Source organism: Pomacea canaliculata, linkage group LG4 (assembly GCF_003073045.1).
Source record: "Pomacea canaliculata isolate SZHN2017 linkage group LG4, ASM307304v1, whole genome shotgun sequence".
Taxonomy (NCBI): Eukaryota; Metazoa; Mollusca; class Gastropoda; order Architaenioglossa; family Ampullariidae; genus Pomacea; species Pomacea canaliculata.
In genome coordinates, this window is record NC_037593.1 from 27,183,082 (window position 1) to 27,199,846 (window position 16,765).

The window sequence follows — 16,765 nt, forward strand, 5'->3', positions numbered from 1 at the left end:
GACGGATCAAGATCTGTTGGCAGATACGGCCTGTAGTTCCTTAGGCGTACCTCCTGGCTCATATCATAATTTTGCTCATCATGTATTGCCCTTGTGAAGGTTTATGCAGCCAGCACGTCGAGAAGCACAGCTTCCACATCAGCTGCTTTCGAGTGAAGCTAGACCATAGTTCCGTGTTAATTTTTATGGGTTGACTTTGTGTATAGTTTATGTGTGGGAAAATTGGTAGGGAGAAGGTAAGAGAGAGAAGTAATATGATATTAAAATGTATGATGTCAAGGTGCATAGAATTAGGATGAAGACCCTTATCATGAGTTAACATCAGATCCACATTATTTAGGAATTTATCACATCTACATCCATTTCTATTATCATTATTAATTGCATTAATTTATATACTCTGTTGCTATTAGCCTGCTGAGGACTAACAGTTGGACAACAAACGCCCCTTCCGAAGTATTGAACTCAATGTAAGGACCAAACAGTCAAATAAACCCTCCCCACGACACAATGCTGTGAAATCATAATTTTCAAAGGAAAAGACCCCTCAAAAGTAAATAATAGTAAAGAATATTGCTCATTTTCTGTATCCTCTTATGTCTATTCATCATGCTGCATCAGAGCTCCGTTGTAAGTTTTGATGATCTAACCTGTTTTTATAAGAATAGATAATCAGTTGACACATCGATGCGTGATAAATATTCATTTTTACAACAAGATATATGAATAGCCTCCACCCAACATTCCGTGCCAGTACCCTATTAGTCCCTCATAAACGCCACAAATAAACAAATAAAACACGCCGCTTGATCATGAGCTATTGAAGACAAAAAGTAATGAAGAAGAAAAACCCTGGGTCCATGATAACAGATTCTGTGGTGTTACCGATATAACCAGTTCTAAGAACCACTAATAGAAAAGCAACATACCGCACGAAGGAAAGTTTCAAACAATGTCGGTGACTTCACTCGAAAAGCCCATAGGGCTGTATGCCCGATCAACACGTGATTCCCAAGCTTGATAAAGAAAAATGTCGCGAATAAGTGTTGTACAGACGTCTATTCAAAATCCGCTGACATATGTCAATCAGCAGTTTTAAAGGTGTGGTAATTAATAGTTTGAAAAATGCATGGTATTATTACCATCAATGTGTATAGACACAATTTTATAATGTTATCAAGAAAAGTAGAAGAAAAAAGAAAGAGAGCAAGTTAATTTTTCTAAATATCGTTTTTAACAGATAAGTGAGCATCTCATTAAGGTTAACCATAATGGTAGGATGGTATTGCATATCACAAACTATAACCCCACATGGCTTGCAAGTTCATAATAAAGCATAGTTAATTTAAGGATAATTTATCCGCCCTCATCCAGCCTTGGTTGTTCGTATACCTATACACTAGTAAAGAGCAGGGCTAGCCTTCATTATTATGACTCTTCCCTCACTTACCCTTCTTTATCTCGTCTTATATAAGAGGCCGTACCTCGTAACGAGCTCCATCATTGAGTACAGATTGGAGCTATCACAGAGGATACGCATTATGTGAACACGGCATCTGCCCACCCATAATGGCTTGTTGCAGCCAGCAGCAGCGTACGTGCAGATGATAGTTAGAGAATGGAAAAGTCTGCCCTCAATTCAGACACAGCTCAATCCGTACTCTACACTGACAAAACCAAGACTGAATCTAGCACACAACAAACATGGATCTGACCGCAGATCCATCAATTATCCTAAGACCTACCAGAATAAGGCGATGAACTTGTAGCGTAATGGCAATACAGGTGTATTGTGGTGTAATCTATCAAGTACTCAAGCAACTTAACAAAGGCAGAATTAGTAGTCTTCGTGTTGTGGTTAGAATACTATTACTAACCCAAGGCAACTTCAGAATGCACTACACAGCCACAAGCACTGACAAATAATCTATCAAAGTATATTGAAAGATATGCAATTTCATTTGTACTGAATGCCTACTCATTTTTTCTAACAGGTTATCTAATACAAGCAACCGAAGAGTTCCCGTTTCATTTTCCTGAGCAACATCGAGTAGCTCAAAACTTCCTGCATATTTATATCTTCTACTATATCAGTATAGCACAATGAATAGAAAGTACTTCTAAAAAAGAACCTCATATCTATTCCAGATTTCGCTCCTCTCCCTGCGTAGTTGTTCTTCTCTTTATTGCTGTTGATCTGACCACGTCTCTAACGACTCCATAGTTACTGTGGATTTTCAATGCTGGTTTGCGGCTGCTGGGATTCTATATCACCAGTAGCACTTTTAGCGATACTAAGTCCGAAAATAATTTTGTACATGAACAAACACGCTTAAAAATCACTGTTACGGCCCAACGCATACTGACCAGTATCTTGGATTACATTATTCTTGGCTTTATTTCAACAGTCTAGGTTAGATAATTATGGTCAGGACCATGTCAGAACGCAACTCAAGACACCAAGCGTGTCCTCCATAATAGGTCACGTTTCTGTCCCTGTAGCAATCACCATAATTCCCATATACCAATGATTCAAGTTCTACTCATGTCTAAAGGTGGGGCACCAGTTAGTGCTGATTGAGTTTTCTTTATCCAGCTTATAATTTTTATCTTGCTCAAGCAATACCCACGTTATTGTCAGTCTAATATCAGTACATCAACGTTTTGCCAACCCAGATCGGCTGTATGATGTGCCAAGGAGCTGGCTACTACTTTCACTAATGGTATTAATGCGACGTTTTCCATCTCTCATTTATATGTGTCACTCATACATAAGCAAGCACCAGGCCTAGATTCATGACTTTCTGACACATTCAAAGGAACTTAGCCTATATGCAAGCTTAGTCTGCCATATTGCAAAAGTGCACTTAATGGCCACAAATGTTATGTCTCTAAAATCTGTCAGGAAGACATTCTCAAAAAGTTGAGCTACACCTTCCCTAAATCCCACCTTTCATTCAGGACGATACAAAGTCTCTTCAGGAAACATTGCCATGCCGCACCAAAGATCAAATGTCATTATGTAAAGGCTATGTTATTGATAATGCCATATAAGTACAAGGCTCGTAGACCAGCCTAGAGGAGGACCCTAGTTCTATACCACATATAAAAGAATTTAATCCAGATAACCAGCTGACAGCAAGAATTCTACACTATTTACTTTCGCTTGTTGCTGTCTGTGGATTTTTGTTTGTTATGCTGAACTCCATTGCTAAGCTTAGCAAGTACTGTGTATAGCGTTTCTAAATGCTTGTAATATACATGACAAGCCGACATACTGAATACTATGTCGAGTCCACTGGACATCACCCCTTGTCACCGATCTTTTTTAACTACACATAAAATTGTCACTTGTTTCCTCCATAAATAATTGGGGTGAATGGGTCTTCCATTACTATGCTTTATTGAGTAACTTACTGGTTTATTTGTTTTTTGTTTCAGTGTTGTGCTGTGGCTTTCATTGAGAACATCAGTGCAGAATCTCTTAGTTTGTCTGTAGCGGAATATGAACGATACATGTCAGGAGAGGCCACTCCGCCAGGTAGTGGAGGAGAACGTATTTGTGAAGGGCTGCGTTTGATGCAGCATAATCTCAAGATGCTGTCTCAGCTGAAGCAGCGACAGGTGAGGGAACATGACATGAACATTAAGCGCACTGATGTAAAGTGATTGCCATGCTGGTAGAGACAAGGAACACTGCAGGAATAACAATAACTTAGTTTGGTTTTTTTTTTTTGTTTTTTTTTTTTTTTTTGGGAGCTGTCCATTCATTTTCTGCATATTTAAAGCGAAGAAATGATTAATTATACTTTTTCAACCATGCTTAAAGCCTATCCAAAACTATTTTCTGTTGAGTGTGCTTAACGCATTATAGTAACTCCCCAAAACTGAGTTTAAAAAAGCTCTTTTGGACTGATAGGTTAAGAAGAATGAATGCAGTGTTGGGGTAGCCAAAATGTGATGCATAGAGTATTGCTGGTATGCACAAACATATTCTGCCTTTATGCTGCAAGCTGAAAGTAGCTGTACATTTTCTGCAAGTTTATTGCAAAACAACAACAAACAATAGAAGGTTTTTTTTTAAATCTTCCTTTCATATAGCAAAGATATTTCAACATATAGCACATTTGCATTAATTTGCAAACAAATGTATTACAGGAGCGAGTTATGGCTGAAGCGCTTCAGCTACAACAAGACATGCTTGACTTCAGAAACAGCTTTAATCAAGAAATTGCCCGTATCCTTGAGCAAGCACCTCTGAAAATCAGACCTCGTAAAGTCAAGGTTGATCTCGATGCTATGGAAACAGATGCCACTGCTGCAAATCTTCCTTCCCCTCTGCAGCCGCAGCCTGCACAGGCAAACGTTGTGGAAGCAACACTAGCATCAGTGGCTTCTCATTCCTCAGAGCTGCTGAGTGCAGGCTGTGAGAATGTTGAGAACTTAGCAGCAGAACCACCACCAGCAGACGCACAACTAGCAAGCTTTCCTTTGCCACAAACCCCTCAACATGTAGATGTTGTTGCATTAGACAGTGGCACAAGCAAAAGAGAACAGCAACCACAGTGGAACTGGCATTTGTCCCATCTGCAGGCACCATAGTACCCAGCAGAGTTGGGAAGGAAAACTTGCAAACAGAAAGACTGGAAGGAGAAATAGAAGTCATGGAACAGGTCCAACTACCTCCACCAGAGAGAAGGGAGCCCTGATAAAAAAAAAAAAATTTCTAAGAACAGCTTGGCTACTGTTATAGTTTGTATAAAAATGAGGAGATGGCTGTGGGTGGAGTCTTCATGCTTGATGCTTGTAGATGCAATCTTCATGCTGATGCTGAAAGGCTGTTTTGTGATGAAACACTCAGCCACTCGTGAATGTCTTTCAGACTGGTCAGGCTTTAAAGCTAACCTGTCAAAGCCAGCATCTACAATTTTACATCGTTATGAACATCCTGTCTCAATAGAAGCGTGGGTCTTAGAGTATAATTAACTCTTCCTATACAGTTTGAACCCACAAATGTGAACATCTTCATAGCTACACCACAGTTGTGTCGATATATCCATATTGAATGAGAGTAAACTGCAAGGCTGTACACAGATCTGCTAGCTGACTCTGTCAACAGCATTGTATTTTGCTTGATCTTTAAGGAAACCAAGATAGAGTTGGCACTGAAGTATGAGGCAAGGAGGCCTGACAGATTACAGTTTACATTTCTTGTTGGAGATAAACTTGCATAAGTGGTGTGGAGTTTAATGTGAACAGAAGACTCAGCATTTGTTTTATTTGACTGTGGAATAAATGGAAGTGAATACCTGAAAAGTATAATAGAAGTATTTAAAGAATGACTTGACTTAGTTCATGATTGTAGAATTGGCTTAGAGTTGATCTTGGTATTTAGCATTTTGTAAAGACTGGTTTTGGGCACAGATTTTTCAAGATGTCTTTATTTCTGTTTCATTATAGAACATGTTCACATGCAATAAAGTGACATTTAGATTTATATGGAGACAGAAATAGTCAAATATAAAAAAAATTCAGTAACTGATACAGTTAATAAATTGATCTTTGCAAGAACTTATTCTGTTTAGGGTGGTGAGAGAAAGAAAGATTGAAAAAGGGAGATGTGTACATGCTTATGGAGGAGCTAATATGTATGATTGTATGCCTGCATGATGTTGTATAAGATCTGTTTTGGTTGCTTCTTGCTAAATATAGATGTGTTCTTCTGATGGTACTTATTTCTGCATAACAGACTTTCCTGCTTCCAAGCAAAAGAACAAAGTTTGAAAATTATGCTCATAAATTTATTGAATTTTAGGCTGTTGAAAAAAAGATGGCTGTTACCAATTTGTTGGGACTGTACTAACATTTGTGAAAACAAGAGAAACGTAAAAGTAAAGATTTAAATAAAACTTGTGGGCTGTTAATTACTGAGCCTGGTATTTGTGGAATTCACAAAGAAAATTTTCACGGAAATATTACTTGTTGAGAATATGTAAAAATATGTTCAAGGATATAGCAAGGAATTTTTTTTGTAGAGTATGCAATTAAATGTGTAAAAACGGTGTTTAATACTTTTATAGATATTTGCATGTTTTTGACAAATAAAATTTTTGATTGGCAGTGCAAGATACAGCTAGGTCACAAAGCTGTAAAAAAAATTGTTCACAAAGGTGCCATGGTTTTTTGTTTTTGTATCTTGCCAGTTTTTCAAAACTAAATATTAACAATTTTGTATTTCAAAAGCTTTGGCTTGAAACACCACTTTTTGAGGTTTGTTATGTGTATTGCTGTCCATCAGAAGTACAAGGGCAGATAATTCAAATGTGATCAGTTTGTGGCTGTAGTGGTCTGCTTTCTTGCAGCTGGAATATAAGAGCAAGTGAGTGTTCAAAATATTTATTAGAATGCTGATGACTTGGAAGATGTTTTATTATAGTGTAAGTGTTGGTTGAAAGTGAGCCAGCAACTATTGAGTCTACCTTGTAACATTACTGAAGTCAGCAAATGTGTATTACAACAGATATTTGTTCTTATTAATTTTAACAAAATAATTGTGACAAATCTCACAATAATAAAAAAATGTGGTCTTTACTGAAAGGTAAATAGAGCTTGTGATAGACTGCTTTGACCTAATGCCTATTAACTTAAACACCAGCTATAAGACATTCTCTTTTCTCAAGATGTCCTGTACATGTTTAATTTTTTTCAATCTAAAGAGGTTTCCCTTTTTTTTCTTCTTCATAGGTTGTAGCTGATAAACTGCCTCCTGTGATTGACTCTCCTCCACCCCCTCACCCCCCACTTTTTATGTTTTCATATAAAAGAGAAGATGGATTTATTTGTGTGTTGTCTGATATTTTGTTTTATTATTTATTTTTGTTGGTAGCGATTTTTTTGGCTGCAATAATTAACTGATGGACCATTAGTGGCTTTTTGTGGTAACGTGCATGTGAGAGTTGGTGAGTAATAAATAATCATTTAGGTACTGCAACTTTATCAGATTTGAGTTTCAGGATGGGGTTGTTCATTGTTTTTAGAGAGCGTAAATTTTAAGCCTTTGCATATATGTGTGTGTGTCTGTAAATGTGTTTGTGTGAATACGCTTAGAGTTGTGCTTGTGTAAATATGCTTAAGCAAGCATAAAGGTTAAGATTAAGTGCAAAAAAAAAAAATGAAGAAAAATTGAATAATGCATTTTAAGTAGACTTTGTAAAATCTGTCATATAGCAGATGCACAGAACTGATGGAATTAAGCCAAAATTCAGTGTCGTGACATCAATCGTTGCATTTTACATGCATGTAGGGATCTGTATTATGGAGACAGATTTCAAAGTGTGGAAAAGATATCTTCATGAAATATCCAGGGAAAGCCAGCTTGTGTTTCTACTTTGAAATATGTGTTTGTGTTTTAGAATCTAGGAGTCATGGAATGTTTCATAAAAAGCACTGTCATCTGGTGCTTCCTTATTTATATGAGCGTTAATGTTTCTGACTGATCAGAACTTGGGTTACCTGATATTTGGTAATTTTGCTGGTTTGGGTTTGTTTCTTCATAACAATTGTCATTTGGGAAATAAACATTTACAAAAATACCAAATACCATCTTAATTTGATTTTGTCAAGCAATTGAGTAATACTTATTCAGGTGGAGATTTGCTATATATATATCTCTTAATTTACTTTTGTTTTATGGTTCTTTTAATATATTTGGTCTACAACTGTGCAGTGATAGATAAATTATGCAACTTTGCACTCGAATGCACTAGATGTGTATCTTGAATAGTTATTATCATCATTATTATTTCTAGCAACACATTCACTACAAACAAGCAAAATTCTCATCAATAACAGAAATGAAGGATATTCTAGACGGAAAGACAATGTAACTTTTATTGATCTGTACAGTAAAAGAATTAAGATAAAAATGATGCTATACATATTTGAGCTCTAATTGAGTTGAAGGTAGTGTGGGCAACACAAGACAAGACAAAATTCAGTTATACCAGAATGGGCAGCAAATACAGCAATAGCCAGTACCCAATATCCAGTGCAGTATCAATAAACTAATGAAGCTTTAGTATGTATGCTAAACATAGAAAAATAGGTCAGTCCTGAAAGGGCAGGTAACATGTTTAGTCTGCATGTTTTTACCACATAACCCTATAAATGTACAAAACAGACAATATAACTCTTTATCTAATTATTGCTCTTTGCAAAAGAAATCTGTTTTCAAAGGCTAAGTCATTTAACTTAAAAGAATCAATCACATAGATAGGCCTCTTGTGTGTATGTGCCTAAGGGAGAAAGAAAGCAAAAACTAAACATTCTCCAAAACTGGAGGGGTAGGTAAGCTTAACTGAAACTTTTTCCAAAAATTAGGTACAGAGGATGTTTGACATAACTGTTAGAAGATCATGATGATAAAGCATTTTGGAATTCAGCTAAGAAATCAATGGTTGTGTGTCAATCAGAGGTATGCACTGTACAGCCACCACTGAGGCATGAATACATAAAGTAACCATATTGTTAATTTTTCATGTGAACTGGGAAAAGCATATTTGCAAAAACTGAGACAGAGGGAACTCAATATTTTTTCAAGCTGCTCTTGTTTTTTTTCAATGCAAGTACATAACTTTTGACATTACAGATACAAATTTTCCACTAGATCTTAATGCCACCATCCTTCAACCAGAAAACCAAACAGATCATCTGTGTTCACACAAACACTTTTTAAAATCATGATGCACAGACTTCACAAAATCACTATCATCTACACATAATAAACTGCCAAGGATGAATTGCAAATAACTTTTCATAATCTATTAAAAAAAAGTTTGGCACCTGCTTTCATTCAAAAATTCATTCAGTCACAGTTTTCAGATCATATATTCTGTGTATGTACAGTTTTTTGTTGAAAAAAATATCTGTCTACTGTTGATGTTTATTTTTAGTGCTGCATATGCACTAAAGACGAAGTTGCAAAGTACTATATAAGCTGTTACAGAATGTGCTGCTGTGAACACTAAGCTTTTTTAGAGCAACTAAGCTAAAAAATTTAAAACTTTTCATCCAGAAAAGTATTCACTTAAGGACTTACTTCAGACACCACTTTTATGGTTAGGTGTTCTTTGAACTGTTGTTTCTCATGTTCGTAAGTTTGCCAGGACAAGCCTTAGTACCCGTTGTACTTAAAAGGAGGGTAACTGTTAAAACGGGCTGGTTCCTGGTAATGTGGAGGGTTGTACAGTCCCCACTTAGGTTTGGGAACCTCTTGAGGAAAAGGCTTTTGATAGCTAAAGCTTTCTTTGTAGGAGCGATTATGAGGCATTTGTGGTAGTGTTTCCTTCATGATGACATCATTTTCATAAGGCACAAAACCATCGTGTGTCCGACTTGTGGGCTTGGAGGGCCGTTCATAATGCCAGTTGACATTTTTGTAGTCCACTGGAAACGAAAAAGTCACTTTGGTTTTAGAATGTGTTCAGCATGTTTACCTAGATGTTTATTAGATGATTTTATTTTTAAAGTACTTTATTTTAAAATTTGAAAACAATACATAACAGTCAGATAGAGAGAGTAAAATAATACAAAAATAAATTTTTTATAGGCACAGGTGAAGTGTTTCAAATAGCTGGTCAGGCCATTGGCAAAGCCAGCTCCTCGCCACCCTTGCAGTGCACCATGCACTTTTTTTTTTTTTTGGCAAAAGTCAACACCATCAGGGTGAGCCTTGGCTAGTTCAGTCAAACATCAGTCTTGTCTATGCTCGATTTGTCTGCTGCTTTTGACGCTTTAGACCACTTCTCCTTCAGTAAATTCACGCTACTTTAGGCCTCTGGCATGGTCCTAGGTTGGTTCCACTCGTACCTGTCTGATTGCAACCGGTCTATTAGTGTCCATGGCTCTGCATCAGAACCTGTTGCTGTGCTTTATGGACTGCCTCAGGATTCAGTCCTTGGGCCTCTATTGTTTACTGCTGATGTCAACCCACTTGGTCCTGTGATCCCCCACTTTGCCTTGCAATATCACATGTACACCAACAATACTCAGCTCCTGGCATATGGCCCAGCTTGCAAACTTCACAGTCTGTTCACCAGTACTCAGCAAACCCATGACTCTGTCAAACACTGGATGTTGGCAAACAAATTAAAGCTCAATGGGGAGAAAACTGAAGTAATCCAGATAGACTCACACATGCTTAAACTGCCTCCCTCTACATCACTCACTTTCTCTGAATTCACCATCACTTTCTCCCAGTTTGTCAGAAATCTCAGAATTCTTTTCCCCACATCATTGTCCTTCAAGAATCATGTCAACTTCGGTTTGCAAATCCATCTTTCTTGAACTATTTGGAATGGCCTGCCTCTACACAATGGAGTTGGTACATGCTTTCCAATCTGGACTGAAAACATATCTCTTTTGGAAATACCTACTACAACAATTCCATTCTGTTGTCCTTTCTTCCCCACACTCCTATCTCTGCGGTCCTATAAAATACTGATGGGTAAACTATCGCCAAGACTCTCTCTCCTATTTTCCTCCAATAACTCTAGAACCTTCCCAAAACTGAATATCCCCTTTCCAAGACTAGACCTCTTCAAATCAAGTCTGCAATTTTCAGGGAGTGCGCTATGAACAGCTCCCTCTCCATCTCAAACAATTGCACTCCTGGCCTGCTTTCGACGCCATCTATCTCAATACGTTCAAGATATATAATAAGCCCTCTAATTCCTACCAACTCCAGGTGACCTTGTGAATATATGCTAATCTCTTCTTTAACCATCACTTTGTACATATCCACCCTTCTCTATGCTTATTATCTTTTTATATTTAATGCTTAATTAATTCATTTCTATAGTTAATTTTTATGCTTATTATCTTTTTATATCAATGCTTAATTAATTCATTTCTATAGTTAATTTTTTCCCTGAAAAGGGCGAGGGCTAAGTGGAAAAAAGCGCTCAGTTGCTTATTTTACCCCTCGTTAATAAAGAATTGTCATTGTCATTGTCATTGTCATTGTCCTTCGTGTTCTTATATTGCCAACTGTTTGCTTTATGCATGTTGAGCTTGTTTTTACTTGATTATGATGACTACATCACACAGCCTCTTTCCCCATTACCCCTGATAGTGCATCGTGCTTGCCTCTGTGTGGGGAAATGCGCTATACAAATCTTATTATTATTATAAGAATAATGTAATAGCATCACATACAATATATAAAAATTCATGTAGAAGAATTAACAGCCATCTCACGTGTATTCACAGCCCATTACAGGGTACAGTACATACAATGCAGCTGTATATACCATATAAACCATGTAGACAAGGGAATTAAGCAAAGAAAAGAAAGATGTGTGTGGGTGTGTGTTTGTGTGTAAGTTTAAAAAAAATGAAAGAACAAAGTGAGTTGTTTTCATTCGTTCATGTATAGACACACCTTTTTAATTACTTATGCTAGTATTTATACCAGAATTGAGTAGAATCTGTTAAACTTCATTTTCATTCCCTTTTATGTTTTATATTTTTTGCCTTCCACAAACATTTTTCATCTTACATTCATACTAGTTAAATGTTTATGGCAGCTGCATTCTTACCGCGACGAATGGTGTTGATGTTACGATTGTACCAGTCAGGATGTCTTGATGTTCCACGCCAGGCATACCAATCTGGGTGTTCACCGCTCCACTTACGCCATCCTTCCTATGAAAAGATTACTGTAAAGCTCAGAATTTAAATTAAACATGCAAATGCATGTGTTCTCCCTCTCTCTCCTCTCTCTCTCACACACACACATATATATTTTAGACAATCCCAATAGATGCTTGTAAAGTCACATACATTTCCTATGATTACACAGACTGAACACAACTCACTCGAGCTACATCAGGGTGACTGCAATGGTAAGTTGGCCATTCATGCAGCTTTGGATCCCTAAATATGGTATGAGAAAAATCATCAGTCATATGCGTTCTGTTTCAGTTTAAGTTCCAACTTCATTTTTCATAAACACTCTTTGATTTTTTATATAGAATCTATTTTAGACATCACTCTACCCATGAACATCATTATATCTGTGCTCAGGGAGGGAATATGCGTGCTTTAAGCATTACTGATTAAGTTCTTCTAGAGTAACCAATCCAGTGTTGTTTTTTTTTAAATTGTCTCCACTTTGGGATAATAATTAATTGACTTTCTCACACTACCACCAACATTTATAGTAAGATAGCTACAATTATAAGAAACAACAGCCTAGTATCATATTCTTATGTGAGTCACATTGAATGAATCTCAATAAACAATTGTGTCACGTAGTAAAACTGATATTAAAGAACTGTTAAAACATGACAAGTCCTGTCCTAAAAACTATTGATCGAGAGTTGTCTACGTTCTTAAGTTCACATTATAATTCCTCATTCCGTTCTCAAAAATATAATTTAAAATCGAGAACCAAAAGTCAATGAATATGAGCCTATGTAATGGGATGAGTTCCTCCTTCACCCACTCCACCCCTCTCATGTAACTCGATCCCGCGTTCACATCGTCGCGCGCGATAATGTCTTACATGTATTAAAACTCACCAAACTTTCGGCAGCTTAGCAGGAATAGAAAGGAACTGGTATGCAGATGCCATTTTACGAACAGAGAGAATATCTCTGCTCAACGCAAAAATAATGCCTTTAACACCAAATAAGTTTCTCCTGCCTTAGCTGTTCGGATGACGGTACTTCGAGCGTTATACACTTGCTATAGTACTGCACAAATAAAACAAATTTGCTTAATACAAAAGTAAATACATAAGATGATTTAATAAAAACATCTGATAAAATAAAATTAATGAAACTGATTTCTAGATAAAATTTTCGTTGTCCTTAAAATGTAGCAATACCATTTTAATTCATTTTTACTGATAGCATAAGCGGTCCACCCATGTTTACATCACCATGACAACCGTCGTTAGCGACTCTTTCCTGTTAGCAAGTGTTAAATAAACGCAGATTGAGTGTCCGGTATCTAATGTAACTGTGATAATTTGGGGATAAAGACCGGGTTGGTGATCGGATTACAGGTTGTAACTGAACATTTAGGAATCAACAATGAAATTGTTATCATAAGGGACATAACTCCGCAGTGTCGTGAGCTTGCTCGATCTAACATCAGACGTAAGCTGGTGGTAAAGATTTTCAAATTATTGTTATCTCCAGCAACAACACTAACGATGGCTGACACAATTGTTTTTAAGCGATCCCAGACTATGTACCCTTACTGGGTGAATTATCCTCCTACCGTCCCTCAGTATCCTGCTTCACAGACGATGTTCAGGTGAGATCTATATGTTGGATAGGTAAGATTTTATGCTTTATTGTTCTTCGTAAAATATCTTATATGTTCGCCATTTATTTTTGTTAATTAGTGTTTGTACACGTGCGTTTTTCTTTGTTTGTTATTCAGGCGTGAAGTTCCAGAGAAATTCACAAAACCCAAAGGTCGAGCATCATATCAAGTAAGTAGATAGAGCTTTTAAAATAAGCCCTGTCTGTGTGTGTTAATTAAATATTCTAACATTTGAATAAATTATAAGAGTTCTACAACAAAAGATGGAATAGTTAAAAATAATGGACAGAAATAGTAATTATTTCCTTCTCTTTCTCTATCTGTTCTCTCTCTCTCACTCACACACACACCACCACACATATACACACATACAGAGAGAACAAGAAGGAGAGTGAAAAAACGAACAGTACTGCGCTGCTTAGTCAACATTATTAAATGTTTTTTCTGCTACATGGCATTGTTGGCTGGATCAAATAGAATCAATCTAGACTCTAAAAAGGCTGAATGTTGTTGGACTTAGGTCTGGGTAAGCAGAATGGGGAGAACCCAATATTTCTGTAGAAAAGACACTGTCTAACCACATCATACTTTGTCTGATGTGCAGAACTGGACAGACAAGTGGTATGACTGGGACCCTCCCATCAGGAGGGAGGAAGAGCTGCCCAAGGTTGCAGACAGACGAGAACCTTGCTCCAGACCTTGGATGTACAGACCGGGCACTTCGGCCATTCCTACCTGGACCAAAGAGGTGTGGTGTGGTGTAATGTGATGCGTTTGGTATGACCTGGTATGAATGGGTGTGGTGTCTATGGTATGGTATGGATATGTGTGATATGCCATGTGCCATGACATGACCTATTGAGGGTGTGGCAAGCATGTATGGTGTTGTGTAAAGTGTGATATGTTATGCCATGTGGTGTTGCATGACATGACCTATTGAAGTGTGGCATAATATGTGGTGCTGTATGTATGATGCATGTGTATGTGGTACAGTGTGGTGTGTGCAGTGGGGTATGGCATGTTATGGTGTAGTGTAGCATGACACAGTTTGCCATTGTGCAGTGGTGCAGTGTGGCATGGGATTACATTTTGTACTGTAGTATTGTATGGCATGGCATTACATTTTATGCTGCAGTATTGTGTTGCATGATGTACAGTGCTGCATGGTGCAGTGGTTTGTTGTATTGTGGTTGTGTTATATGGTTGGGCGGTGAGGCCTTTTTTTGGTAAAGACCTTTCCTTAGGGCCAAGACATGGCACTATATATTTAACTTTATTATTTATCATGATATATGGTTAGAGTTATGGTGTTAGTTGGAATGTTATGATTCAGAGTTTATCATTTGAAAACCTGGTGATGCACCATCACAAACACTTATATTCATTTACATTATCAAGGAATGGAATAGTTGTATTCAATGTCAGTAACTTTTAATCGACTTCTGTGTGAAAGTAGTGAAGGGGGAAAGATAGTAGTTTGGCAGGCATTGATGCATTCTCAGACATTGCCAAAATAAGAATAAAATGTGTACCTTCAACCCACATTAAATCGCTGGGGTGTTTATTTTTTGCACAAATAGTCCAGTGGAAGAGGGAAGGTTTCGAAAAGATGTGAGCCGCTGTTGTGTTGGCAGGGAACATAATCCACATAAATAATTTCCTTTTCTGTCGGCAAGGGCAAGGACTGGCCGTCAAACTATGACCTCTTCCTGCGCACTGGCTCCACCAATGCTGAGACCAAACGAGCACGTGCACTTCAGCGTCTTGGCTACCGTGACCAAAACCTGTACGCCTTCTCCAACAACATGACATCATACCGCCGCCCCGTCTTTGCTGCTCTAGGACCCATGCTTCGCCCCCCTGTGTATGGTCTGAATCACCAGCACAATCGCCATGGAAACATGCCTTTTGAAGATTACTATTAATGCAAGAAGAGTTTCAATTTACAGTGTCTTTTTTATTACTTCTCAGTGTGTAACATAGAGCAATAGATTGGTGCATTATATCCATAAAAAAACTGAGATTGGCGTGCGCAATAAGATTTATAAAAAAAGGCCTTTGAAAGTCGAAGTTTTTATATGTCAGTCTTGTCATTCTTTTACAGTCACCATTGTTGATGAGGGATATTGTCATCATGGATTCTCAAACAATTGTTGATGACTGATTGTCTTCATGCTGGAATCAATTGTCAATTACCGATCATTATGTGTTCTCAATTTTTATTTTCGATCATCATGAGTCCCCCACCTTTGCCACCGCCCAACAATTGTTGATCACTGATAACCATCATAATCCCCCTTCTCCCCTAAAAAAAAAAAAAAACCTTGTCTATTACCGATAGTCTTGACTGTGTGCCTTTAAACAGGATTTGTGGACCCTTAATCAGGATTTCATTGTGGGCCTTCAGTCAGGATTTGATTGTTGGTCTTCAATATGTTTTTTGTTACTGATCATTATGGACCCCTCCCCCAAACAATCTCCAATGATAATTTTTATAGGACCTTCAACAGCTAGGTTTTCTTTCTTCTTCCATACTATTAAAAAAGAAGCAACTGGCCATGCATTGTATAGTAGCTGTCCCCACTCTAACTTTGTATTCATACGTCACAAACCAGCTACTGTGGTGTGTTTTTTATGTCACACCCATAGAGACAGTGACCGTTGCAATGACACTGTGTCAAAGATCATCTTCAGAACCCTGCAGCTGATCCTTACAGGAATATACTGGATGGGAAAACTAGCCCACCCCAGTCTGGCTGCTGTGGCAACTGATGTTTATAATGATATAGAATATCACCTTTCGCGGTTTCGATCCATCGTACGGCATGCCCGTTGGTGTCATTGCACATTAAAGAGAATAGAAAGACTTTCTCAAGTTCTAGTTGTACTTGACTGAATGAATAGACTTTGCAGTGTTTTGTGGAAGCTAGAGGCACACGATTCCCGCATGAACACTCACAAGACTTTGGCAGCCAGGTGAACCCGCATTCGTAATGTAACGTGGAGACGACTGTAGAAGCAAGACTCGAATATGACTGTGAATCTAATCGGATTAATTTTATTACGTTGTTCACATTACTGTTCTCAACATCTTAAGGTCCAACTATATCGAAGGACAAGTTTAAAATTTTTTTTTCAAAATTGTTTTGAAAAGCTCATGAGTGGGTTTAACTCGGTAATAATTCACGAAACATAAGCGTTAAACTCCACGGCATCTAAATTTTTCTGGGTTTTGGAAAGCGGCCATGATCACTTTCCCGTGACATAACAAAAAGAAGGCTGCACCTGATTGGACAACTACTATCTGGCCTATGCTACAAGCTTTCTTACTGGCTGCGACCTTTCGGACCTCGAAAGGGTGACGCAGTAATGCAAGGATGTCTCGCTCACATTAAAAAAAACAAAAAAAAACCAAAACAAAACGGCAATA

At 37.6% G+C, this 16,765-nt stretch overlaps 3 protein-coding genes across 4 annotated transcripts; 2 read left to right on the forward strand and 1 right to left on the reverse strand.

The window, feature by feature from the left end:
- The first annotated feature begins 2,527 nt into the window (after positions 1–2,527).
- Positions 2,528–7,597, forward strand: LOC112562495 (rab5 GDP/GTP exchange factor-like). Its single transcript, XM_025235775.1, has 3 exons — positions 2,528–2,555; positions 3,410–3,624; positions 4,159–7,597. Exons 1-3 carry the CDS (start codon positions 2,528–2,530, stop codon positions 4,600–4,602), a joined length of 687 nt encoding a protein of 228 aa, XP_025091560.1. The 3' UTR covers positions 4,603–7,597.
- A 266-nt stretch (positions 7,598–7,863) lies between these two features.
- LOC112561178 lies at positions 7,864–12,755 on the reverse strand. The gene is made up of 4 exons (XM_025233491.1): positions 12,582–12,755; positions 11,877–11,934; positions 11,598–11,703; positions 7,864–9,444 (listed from the first exon to the last, which is right to left on the reverse strand). The coding sequence occupies exons 1-4, from the start codon at positions 12,632–12,634 to the stop codon at positions 9,173–9,175; spliced, it is 489 nt and encodes a 162-aa protein (XP_025089276.1). The 5' UTR covers positions 12,635–12,755; the 3' UTR covers positions 7,864–9,172.
- A 182-nt stretch (positions 12,756–12,937) lies between these two features.
- LOC112561176 lies at positions 12,938–16,204 on the forward strand. 2 transcript variants are annotated; one of them, XR_003098656.1, is made up of 5 exons: positions 12,938–13,323; positions 13,453–13,504; positions 13,940–14,083; positions 15,012–15,359; positions 16,035–16,204. XR_003098656.1 is itself a non-coding variant. In XM_025233488.1 (4 exons), the coding sequence occupies exons 1-4, from the start codon at positions 13,220–13,222 to the stop codon at positions 15,258–15,260; spliced, it is 549 nt and encodes a 182-aa protein (XP_025089273.1). In that variant the 5' UTR covers positions 12,938–13,219; the 3' UTR covers positions 15,261–16,204. The 2 variants fall into 2 exon arrangements, 1 of the variants encoding a protein (XP_025089273.1); XM_025233488.1 differs by having other exon boundaries at positions 15,012–16,204.
- The last annotated feature ends 561 nt before the right edge of the window (positions 16,205–16,765 follow it).

Bases quoted from the DNA above. Each gene is read 5' to 3' on its own strand.
- LOC112562495 (XM_025235775.1), top strand. From the start codon at position 2,528: ATGATTCAAGTTCTACTCATGTCTAAAG. The intron at 2,556-3,409 runs GTGGGGCACCAG...TGCTTTATTGAG, and splicing joins AGTTCTACTCATGTCTAAAG to TAACTTACTGGTTTATTTGT. The intron at 3,625-4,158 runs GTGAGGGAACAT...AATGTATTACAG, and splicing joins CTCAGCTGAAGCAGCGACAG to GAGCGAGTTATGGCTGAAGC.
- LOC112561178 (XM_025233491.1), bottom strand. From the start codon at position 12,634: ATGGCATCTGCATACCAGTTCCTTTCTATTCCTGCTAAGCTGCCGAAA. The intron at 11,935-12,581 runs GTGAGTTTTAAT...TACCATATTTAG, and splicing joins GCTAAGCTGCCGAAAGTTTG to GGATCCAAAGCTGCATGAAT. The intron at 9,445-11,597 runs GTAAGAATGCAG...TTTCGTTTCCAG, and splicing joins CATCAACACCATTCGTCGCG to TGGACTACAAAAATGTCAAC.
- LOC112561176 (XM_025233488.1), top strand. From the start codon at position 13,220: ATGGCTGACACAATTGTTTTTAAGCGATCCCAGACTATGTACCCTTAC. The intron at 13,324-13,452 runs GTGAGATCTATA...TTTGTTATTCAG, and splicing joins GCTTCACAGACGATGTTCAG to GCGTGAAGTTCCAGAGAAAT. The intron at 14,084-15,011 runs GTGTGGTGTGGT...TCTGTCGGCAAG, and splicing joins TTCCTACCTGGACCAAAGAG to GGCAAGGACTGGCCGTCAAA.